The 10,843-nt window shown below is 33.1% G+C and overlaps 2 protein-coding genes across 2 annotated transcripts; both read right to left on the bottom strand.

Annotated features, from left to right (window-relative positions):
* Positions 1–19: 19 nt before the first annotated feature.
* On the bottom strand, positions 20–6,507 carry LOC132751503 (E3 ubiquitin/ISG15 ligase TRIM25-like; the record flags this gene model as incomplete). The annotated part of the gene is made up of 2 exons (XM_060741675.1): positions 6,155–6,507; positions 20–545 (listed from the first exon to the last, which is right to left on the bottom strand). Coding segments are annotated over exons 1-2 (879 nt in total), but the record flags the coding sequence as incomplete, so codon positions are not given.
* Positions 6,508–8,795: 2,288 nt separating this feature from the next.
* LOC132751495 (E3 ubiquitin-protein ligase TRIM33-like) lies at positions 8,796–10,502 on the bottom strand. Its single transcript, XM_060741663.1, has 2 exons — positions 10,084–10,502; positions 8,796–9,678 (listed from the first exon to the last, which is right to left on the bottom strand). Exons 1-2 carry the CDS (start codon positions 10,434–10,436, stop codon positions 9,675–9,677), a joined length of 357 nt encoding a protein of 118 aa, XP_060597646.1. The 5' UTR covers positions 10,437–10,502; the 3' UTR covers positions 8,796–9,674.
* Between the last annotated feature and the right edge of the window lie 341 nt (positions 10,503–10,843).

Raw genomic sequence — 10,843 nt, 5'->3', positions numbered from 1 at the left:
TTGCCTTGTATTCCTTCACATCAGTGTCAACAACCAAACTCTCAATGTCATTTAGTTGATCTTTCAAACTGTTATTCGCTACCAATTCCAACTTCTCATTTACGTTACCTGTTGATAATTCACTCAAAAAAGTTTCACAATCCCTGATAGAAACTTTACTTGCTTTGAGATTTACAAACAACTGGGACTCATTTTTTTCTGACAGTTTCCGGAAATCTGTTGTTGTCGTTGTTAAAATAGTATTTAAAGTGTCTAGATCTGACTGGATATGTTTCTTTACTTCTCGATACTTCAATGATACTTGTTGTTTTGAGGTTTCTACAAGCTCTTCAACCTTCATTAGAATTTCCGCTTTCAAATTTTCTATCTCTTCAAATAACTGCTCCTTATCATTCTGAAGTATTTTGAGATTATCTGTTTTAGCTTCTATCACACCTCTTAATTCAATGAGAACATTCTCTAGTGATGATTTAGTTTTTTCATACTCAGCACTGTTGTTTATACCCTTGGCAACGTCGGGTAGATAATCAACATTTATACATGACCTGAAATATTGATATATTTTGATTACACAATCTGCTGTTTACAGATATCAATTGTATCAGGTTTGTAAGTACCGACATAAAGTTAGCATATTATTTCAAGCGAGAAAAATGATTATTTGCCTCATTTACTAAATGACATTGTGAATGTCATTTGTAAATAGCCAAAAGAAACAAACAAGAGGGCCATGATGGCCCTGAAGTCGCTCACCTGTATATAGGCCCCCGGAGCGGGGCCAGTTAAACCCCAGGGCTTTTATTTGAACAAACTTGGTAGACACCCATTAGAAGATGTTTTATGCTAAACATCTAAGGTCTAGCTGGTCAAGTTTTTTCTTTACACATATGGTTAAAAACAATGACACACCTGTGGCAGGGCCAGTTTTGACCCAAGGGCTTTTATTTGAACAATCTTTGTAGACACTTACTTGAAAACGTTTCATGCTTAATATCTAAACTCTAGCTATTCGGGTTTTTTCAAAGAAGATTTTTAAGTTTTTGCTATACACATATAAGGAAAATCAATGTCACCGGGGCGGGGCCAATTTTGACCCCAGGGCTTTTTTTTTAACAAACTTTGTAGACACTCACTAGAAGATGCTTCGTGCTTAATATCTAAACTCTAGCTATTTGAGTTTTTTCAAAGAAGATTTTTTAAGTTTTTGTTATACACATTTAAGGAAAATGAATGACCCCCGGAGCGGGGCTAATTTTGATCCCAGGGCTTTTATTACAACAAACTTGGTAGACACTCATTGGAAGATGTTTCAAGCTTAGTATCTAAACTCTAGCTATTTGTTTTTTTCAAAGAAGATTTTTTAAGTTTTTGCTATGCACATATAAGAAAAATCAATGACCCCAGGGGCAGGGCCATTTTTGACCCCAGGGCTCTTATTTGAACAAACTTGGTAGACATCCATTAGAACATGTTTCATGCTAAATATCTTAGCTCTATTTCTTTGGGTTCTTTAAAAGAAGATTTTTTTGAAGTTTTTACTATATGCATATAGGGAAAATCAATGACCCCCTGGGGCGGGGCCAATTTTGACCCCATGGCTTTTATTTGAACAAACTTGGTAGACACCCATTAGAGGATGTTTCATGCTAAATATCTTAGCTCTAGGTCTTTGGGTTCTTTACAAGAATTTTTTAAAAGTTTTACTATATGCATATAGGGAAAATCAATGACCCCCTGGGGCGGGGCCAATTTTGACCCCTGGGCTTTTATTTGAACAAACTTGGTAGACACCCATTAGAGGATGTTTCATGCTTAATATCTTAGCTCTAGGTCTAAGAGGATTTTTTAAGTTTTTACTATATGCATATAGGGAAAATCAATGACCCCCTGGGGCGGGGCCAATTTTGACCCCAGGGCTTTTATTTGAACAAACTTGGTAGACACCCATTAGAGTATGTTTCATGCTAAATATCTTAGCTCTAGGTCTTTGGGTTCTTTTAAAGAAGATTTTTTTTAGGTTTTACTATATGCATATAGGGAAAATCAATGACCCCCTGGGGCGGGGCCAATTTTGACCCCAGGGCTTTTATTTGAACAAACTTGGTAGACACCCATTAGAAGATGTTTCATGCTAAATATCTTAGCTCTAGGTCTTTTTGGGTTCTTTACAAGAATTTTTTTTAAAGTTTTTACTATATGCATATAGGGAAAATCAATGACCCCCTGGGGCGGGGCCAATTTTGACCCCTGGGCTTTTATTTGAACAAACTTGGTAGACACCCATTAGAGGATGTTTCATGCTAAATATCTTAGCTCTAGGTCTTTGGGTTCTTTAAAAGAAGAATTTTTAAGTTTTTACTATATGCATATAGGAAAAAATCAATGACCCCCTGGGGCGGGCCAATTTTGACCCTAGGGCTTTTATTTGAACAAACTTGGTAGACACCCATTAGAGGATGTTTCATGCTAAATATCTTAGCTATAGGTCTTTTGGTTCTTTTAAAGAATATTTTTTTAGGTTTTACTATATGCATATAGGGAAAATCAATGACCCCCTGGGGCGGGGCCAATTTTGACCCCAGGGCTTTTATTTCAACAAACTTGGTAGACACTTACTAGAAGATGTTTCATGCCAAATATCTAAGCTCTAGCTCTTTGGATTTTTTAGAAGAAGATATTTAAATTTTTTCTTTTTTGGTTGCCATGGCAACCAGAATTCTGCATGGAATTAAATTCTTTGAACAATTTTCAAAGGTGACCACCAAAGGAACATTCATGTGAAGTTTGAATGAAATTGGCTTAGTGGTTTATGAGGAGATGTCATTTAAAGTAAAAGTTTACGGACGACGGACGGACGGACGCCGGACGAAAAGCGATCACAAAAGCTCACCCTGTCACTTTGTGACAGGTGAGCTAAAAAAGTGCACCATAGCACGTTTCACGTGTAACTTTAGAATTGTAATAAGTATAATTATACATTAACTGTAGTCTATAATTAAAGATTAGTCAATAACAATAAAGTTAATCAAAGCACTGAATGTACTGATGGGGAGGCTATGACAGAATGTTTCAGACGTATAGTTTCTTTTCTTTTTGCTTAAAATGTGCTGTTAAATAAGAAGATATGCACATTGCGCCATTTATCGTTCAGCCATTCATATAAATGGTTAATATGGTTGACTATTCATTTTGTTAATATTCCAGAACATTTCATTGAGGTCTACATTCGGATTGTTAAAGAAAAACCTAAAAACCATTTATAAATGACATACCAGCAGGTATTGAACGACTGTTCATTATAAGATCATATAATACCATTTTACAACTGACGGTTCCTTATCAAAATATTCTAGGACTGTTCATTCATAAATACTTTATGTCATTTTAATATCATTGAATGATAATAACAACTGCAAGTTAAGCAACATTTTAATTGAACATAAAAATTATACATATTTACATGTACCATAATTGAGATCAATAAGACACTGTCTCTGTTATGAGTATTAATATTCATGCTCTACGGAAAAGAAAGTTGTCTTCTCCCGAAGCATATCTCGAATAAAATCACGTTTCAGAAAATTATTCCCATTTCATTACTCGTCACTGACTTTGACGGCTTCGGATAATATTAAAGCTAAATATTTCTTGAAAAAATACATATCTGCAAAGCTTATTCAATTGAATCAACCTAAGTGAAAATTGATCAGGAAGTTATATCTTCTTTTTTTTTATCTTCTTTTTTTTAACGCCCGCCAACACTCAACCAACTTATGGATTTGAAACCTCACTAGCTTGAAATATATACTGCGGAAAATCTGTTGTTAACAGAGTGTGCGGTTATTACGTTGGGTTTTCCTTGTCGACCATTTCACGCAAATAGATGAGAACATCGAAGCGTCAGTGCTATGAATGGTGTTATAAATAGCGTGTTTTGGAGGTTTTTGTTGAAACTTCTCCAATCCCTCCAGAGGTATGCACGTCGCGGAGAAGGCACACGGCAGGTCAAGGTCAAGTCATCTCAAGTACCAGAGGTGATTGGTTGACCTGTCGTAACTTACTCTGGAGGTTTGACGCTAATGAATGCCGTTTTTGTTGTCGTCAGTCAGGAAGTTGATGCCTTGACATACTGTCGTCTCCTTTACCACTAACGAACGAAGAATGGGCTACAAGGAAGATTCTGCTTGAAAAAGACGTCCCCGATGCTTTAATCTCGGACATATGGTTATTCCGGTGCCGAGAATGAATGAACTTAAAACACACACTCTTGTTGAAAACAAAACAATAAAACAACAACATATTTTCTGTAGTAATTTTTCAAGTGTTGTAAAAATGAAAACGAAATTCGTCTTATGCCGCTAATTCTTTTTAGAACACAAACATATAAGTTCTTTTATTTGATTTATTCAAATAAACATTAATCACTTCAGCGCGCGCAAATATCATTTTCAAATTAAAATTTCGTAAGGTATGTTGAAGAATTTCCCATGCTCGACTGTAAGTCATTCGTATATATATGCGTTTTTTATGTTTTGTTTTTTTAAAGTTTCTTATTCTTTAACATTTTCATGTATCTCATAATCTGTGTTGAAAAATTTTATCACACCACGAACTATCAAATTATGATTCGTTGCCCTAGAATTGAATAAACTTTCTAATTACACAATACGGGGTCATTCATTTGATTGAAGACTGATCTTTGCGTCTTTCTCTGAAATAATTATTTCCTTGTTAAAACATATTTGACCACATATTTCTGTCATTTAACTGTTCACTTTACTTCCGATTTTGTTGTTGTACCGAAACACATGTTTCTATTTGTGTTTTCTATTCGAATCTATGATCAGTTTAATGGGATCACCACCGGGTAAACGACTACTAGGTACTTTGGCCATGTTTTTTACCCCAAATATTTGAATGTTTTCTATTGGGATTAAAATGAGCGTAGAAAACTAAACTGCTGGTTGTATAAAATCCCTGACCTGTCTAATTCTAATTATGAGATAAGTGGATATATTAAGACTTTCACTACAAAATATTCCTAAACAAAAGAGCACATGTTTAAATTTATTCCTTTACAAAATAAAAGATCAGAGTCTGTCAATTGCCAGACATTATTTTTAAAAGATATTTTTATGTTAAAAGTTTGATTAATGAATTATGTAAGATGAAAATATAAGTATTGCTTGTTTTTTTTTTGCTAATATTAAATGTAATCTTGTGGTGAAATTTTGTCGGAGGGGTCCTTACGGATTTTGTAGTTAAATAGTTTTTTTTTTCGGCGATACCATGGTTTAAGAATATAATGTTTTCAAACTATACGTTCATCACCATTAGTGAATTTTTTAGTTAAATGTATGCAAAATATTTACTAACAGCTATATGATTATAGCGGTTTATGAGCGTTTTCCGCGTACAACCTCCTAGGGTGTACTAAAAAGTTAGTTTTCCTTAGTTATCAGGCAAGCATGATCCATGTCTCTGATGTAAGCGACAGTTTACCATTTTTTGTCTTTTAAAAAAATATTAAGGACTATTAATGGTTTTTATAACAACAAAAGAACATGCATGATATTGAGACTACGTGTTGCAACGTTCTAGTTAATGACCCGTCATAAAACAGTTGGTCGCTGCGTAGTAATTGGAAAATTGTTATCAAAAATAATAAAGAATTTTTGCCACCTAGTTAAAGCATTTACCTATAAATTTTCATTTATGCTTTTTGTTTTAAAAAAAATATGATAAAGTTATTATATAGAAGGGTTTTCATACCAGAACTATTTATTACCAACGTACGTATGCCTAAACCTGATTACCGCGGCAGTATGAACGTCAACGGAGTAGTGATTTTGAAAAAATAACAAACAAAAATCAAGAATTTTTCAGAGAATTATTATCTTTACAAATCGCAGATATGAAATAAAAGTTCATATTGTAAATGTCTGTGATGAGTGATGAGACAGCTTAGAAAAAATCAAGGTACTATTTTTTGACCTGATTACCGCGGCAGTAAGATTTGACGGACGGTTATTAACATTGGGTCGGCATAGCCTCCCCAAAAACTGTATCACGTTGTAATATTGGATATTAATTCATTACATCAATTGTATAACTTAACTTATTGATTTTAATGTTGTGTGAACAATTTATTTACCTGTGTTTTATAGCTATACATGCTGCACAACAAACTTCGTCATGGTCTTTACAAAACATGTCCACTAACTTGCCATGATGAACTGCGCACCTTTCTGTTGGTAGTCCGGGTCCTGTTTCAATATTTCCATCTGATTTGATTTTATCTGATTTGTCTAATATCTGGTGTGATCTTAGTGCTGGAAATTTATTGTGATCTTGAAGACATTTAGAACAGAAATACGACCCACAATCTACACAAAACTTAACTGCTTCTATAAGTTTTCCAGATTCCGAACACGGTGAGCAATTTGTATCAAAAATCTCCTCTGAACTAACAACAACAGACGACTTAATGTCCTTACCTGTCGCCATTTTGTGGGAGAGGTTAAACTTTGATCCTTTCAATGTAACTATAATTTGACCTCCCAAGTACTACTTCCTGGTTACATTATGATAAAATGAATAACACAGACACAGAATTATTCTTTCCTTTTTATGATGACGAGTAACTAAATTCTATCGAAAGTTGTCAAACTCCCATACATATACAAATGTATTGTAAACATATAATTAAGGTTATAAATATTCCGTTTTTGTCAATCGAAATCATTGAAAAAGTCAATATGTACTTGTTGAAGGGTGTACACCACTAAATACAATGTAACTATCTATATTTATCCTGGGATACCGTTTATAAAATACAAAACATAACGGGGTAAGATCTTTCTATGAATCCGTGATGTTTAAAACTGTATAATTTGTTTAAAACTGTATTACAGACATTAAGATATGGTCACATAAACTGAAACTTAATCTGCATTTAATGTATCAAATAAAAATTGTCTGTTACTAAAAAGTTCTTTTCCAATTTTCAAACATCAATAATTATGTATTCATGACACAGTCCATTCAAGAAATATTAAAGATGATAATTTAAATTCAATTTACATAATTGATATATAATTGGTAACAGGCATTCTATTTTATGGTAACGGAACATGTGTTTGCAGGAAGCTTTCACGACAAAGGGTTAGCAGTTAACATTTTTTAATTTTCAGAAACACATATTAATAAATAACATCAACAAAGATTTATTTTCATGTAATAACTTTGTATTCATACCCAAACTGAACAATGAGTTATGAAATGTATGTTCCGAAATTAATTAATGTAACTTCATTATCACCGAATTTTGACAGAAATCTTGTAAACTAGTAAAATGACATGTGTTAAGCAAATATTACTTCACAATAACTCTCATTCTGATTGTTGTTCAGTGCAATACATATATTCTTATTTCTTTCCGTAGCTCATGTGTATTCAATTCATATCGAGTATGAGGCAATAACTAAATTATTTTATAAGATTTTGTTTTCTGGCATATGCAACAATTGTTTCCAAAAAAAAAAAAAAATTTAAAAAAAAATAAAAAAATCAAACAACATTCAGACATATGTCAAAGTTAGATAAATTTTTTATTAAAGATAATATGCCAATAACTATTTTAGTACTGGTAGAATCAGATATTTATAATATTTTCTTACTGGTCTGAAACTAAAAAAGGACCTTTTTTTAAGCAAGCGGGCACTTTGGTGTCGAAATAGACAAAATTGGGGGGTTTTCATTTGCAAATTTTTTTATATGATAGGGTAATATTGATATTAAACCCCAATTTTTTTGATATTTTTAATTTAATGTACTGCAGAATAAAAAACCCTTTTTTCTTTTTTTAAATTTTTATTGTAACTGCGAAAAAAACTGGTTTGTTTTTCCCTTTATCGGGAAATCTTTTCCCTTTATTTAAAATTCATACTTTTTTTGAATTTTAAATTTTTTTAAAAAAAATTTTGGTTTCATTTTTTGGGGATCAGCTTTAAATGTGAACCCTACATAATTAATTAAAAAGGTTACAAATAATTAGAAACATCGACGAGATGAAGACTAAATAACTAAGTTGCTGATAAAGTATGCAATGCTTTAAGTTAAATGATCACACTTCACATGTATTAATCAAACAGAAATATGAATTGAAAATTATCAATTACCAATGTTAACAATAGCGTGCACACGAGATAGCAAGGCATGCCTGTTATTTGAAATGATTTTTACCAAAACAATGAACATTCTTTCATCACAGAACTATTATGATAACAAAGTTTGATAGTATCATGCCAAGCCAATGGTATTTCTGATTATCCCCCAAGTATAGTTCATGTCTTAGACAACGTGTAGACGCGTAAATCGTTTGAACTGCTTCCAACTAACAGCCGCGAACTCCTCTTGTCAAAAGCCAATGCAAGCGGTTTGTTTAGTTGTTCAGAAGCTCCCAACAGTTCACTGATCTTTTCACCTTTCTTGTTAACCTGCAGTACAGTGTTTGAGCTAAGTCCACCGACTAAGATTATGTCTCCTGGCAGGATACAGACTCCCCATGGTCTCTTCAATCCTGGATCACTAAATGTCCAAACTACTTCACCATCTTTTGTCAATGCGTTCACATTATTTCCGGTGTCATTTGAAACAACCATGAGCTGATTATTCATGTTCATTGCTACTTGTCTTGCTTTTGTAAATAGCTGGTCACCATTTTTATTCTTCTCATATATTTTTATTAAGTTACCGGACTTGTTTATATACTGATATTTTTTATCACCGTCACATAACATGATAGCGTCAAGCGTTGTATCATAACAAACACCAACAGGATCATTACACTTGCTGATATTTATTGTCGATGTCAACTGCATAGTTTTTCCGAGCGAAAAAAGCTGTATCTGACGTTTACCACATATGTACGTTGCAACCTCGTTTTGCCCTACTCTGCATACTGAGTATGGATTTCCACCTACTTCAACAAAATCTGTTACCGTCATATTTTCATTCAGTCGCTTCAGTTTTAAATGTGTGAAATCGGCAATGACAAATGAACCATCATCCATGGCACATATACCAGTTATTTGACAACCATTCGGATCGATCTTGTATGTTTCAGAAAGTGTTGCTTTATATTCCTTCACATCAATGTCAACAACCAAACTCTCAATGTCATTTAGTTGATCTTTCAGATTGTTACTCGCCATCAATCCCAAAATCTCGTTTACTTTACCTGTTGATAATTCACCCAAAAAAGTTTCGACATCCTTGATAGAAACTTTACTTGCTTTGAGATTTACAAACAATTGGGATTCATTTTTTTCTGACAGTTTCCGGAGATCTGTGGTTGTCGTTGTTAAAATAGTATTTAAAGCGTCTAGATCTGACTGGATATGTTTATTTATTTCTCCATATTTCAATGATACTTGTTGTTTCGAAGTTTCTACCAGCTCTTCAACCTTCATCAAAATTTCCGTTTTCAACTTTTCTATCTCTTCAAATAACTGCTCCTTTTCTTTTTGAAGTATTTTGAGATTATCTGCTTTAGCTTGTATCACACCTCTTAATTCAATGAGAACATTCTCGAGTGATGATTTAGTTTTTCCATACTCAGCACTGTTCTTTATACCCTGGGCAACGTCGGGTAGATAATCAACATTTATACATTACCTGAAATATTGATATATTTTGATAACACAATCTACTGTTTACAGATTAAGTATTAATTGTATCAGGTTTATAAGTACCGACATAAAGTTAGCATATTATTTCAAGCGAGGAAAATTATTGTTTGCCTCACTTACTAAATGACATTGTGAATGGTGACTAGCCAAAAGAAACAAAAAAGTGCACCATACCACGTTTCACGTTTAACTTTAGAATTGTAATGAGTATAATTATGCATTAACTGTAGTCTATAATAGGTTATTTAAATTAAAGATTAGTCAATGATTTATACATGCAAGAATAAAGTTAAAAACTGTATCACGTTGAAATATTGGATTTTAATACATTATATCAATTGTATCATTTAACTTATTGATTTTAAATGCAGTAATTAACAAGTTTATTTACCTGTGTTTTATAGCTATACATGCTGCACAACAAACTTCATCATGGTCTTTACAAAACATGTCCACTAACTTGCCATGATGAATTGCGCACCTTTCTGTTGGTAGTCCGGGTCCTGTTTCAATATTTCCATCTGATCTAATTTTATCTGATTTGTCTAATATCTGGTGTGATCTTAGTGCTGGAAATTTGTTGTGATACTCGAGACATTTAGAACAGAAATACGACCCACAATCCACACAAAACTTAACTGCTTCCAGTAGTTTTCCAGATTCCGAACACGGTGAGCAATTTGTATCAAAAATCTCCTCTGAACTAACAACAACAGACGACTTAATGTCCTTACCTGTCGCCATTTTGTGGGAGAGGTTAAACTTTGATCCTTTCAATGTAACTATAATTTGACCTCCCAAGTACTACTTCCTGGTTATGCTAAGGTGCAGAAATATTTATCTCTCTTTGTTAGGATGACGATTAATTACTATCGAATGTTGCCAAACTTTCATACATATACTGTAAACATGTAAGGTTATACGTAAATTATTTGAAGATATGTTTGAAGGGTGTACACCACTAAATACAATGTAACTATCTATATTTATCTGGGGATACCGTTTATAAAATGGGATAAGATATTTCATGAATCCGTGATGTGATAAATGTATTATACCATGTACACTTTGTATTATACATATATATGCTTAAGTTTGGTTTTACGTTTTATCATACAAAATAATCGGATTTCAGGCTGTGTGCATTTACA

The sequence above is a fragment of the Ruditapes philippinarum genome, unplaced genomic scaffold (assembly GCF_026571515.1).
Source record: "Ruditapes philippinarum isolate M1 unplaced genomic scaffold, ASM2657151v2 ctg10754_1_1_1_1, whole genome shotgun sequence".
NCBI lineage: Eukaryota > Metazoa > Mollusca > Bivalvia > Venerida > Veneridae > Ruditapes > Ruditapes philippinarum.
Note: the sequence above shows the minus strand (reverse complement) of the source record. Positions and strands in the feature narration are given on the sequence as shown.

Bases quoted from the DNA above. Each gene is read 5' to 3' on its own strand.
- LOC132751495 (XM_060741663.1), bottom strand. From the start codon at position 10,436: ATGGCGACAGGTAAGGACATTAAGTCGTCTGTTGTTGTTAGTTCAGAG.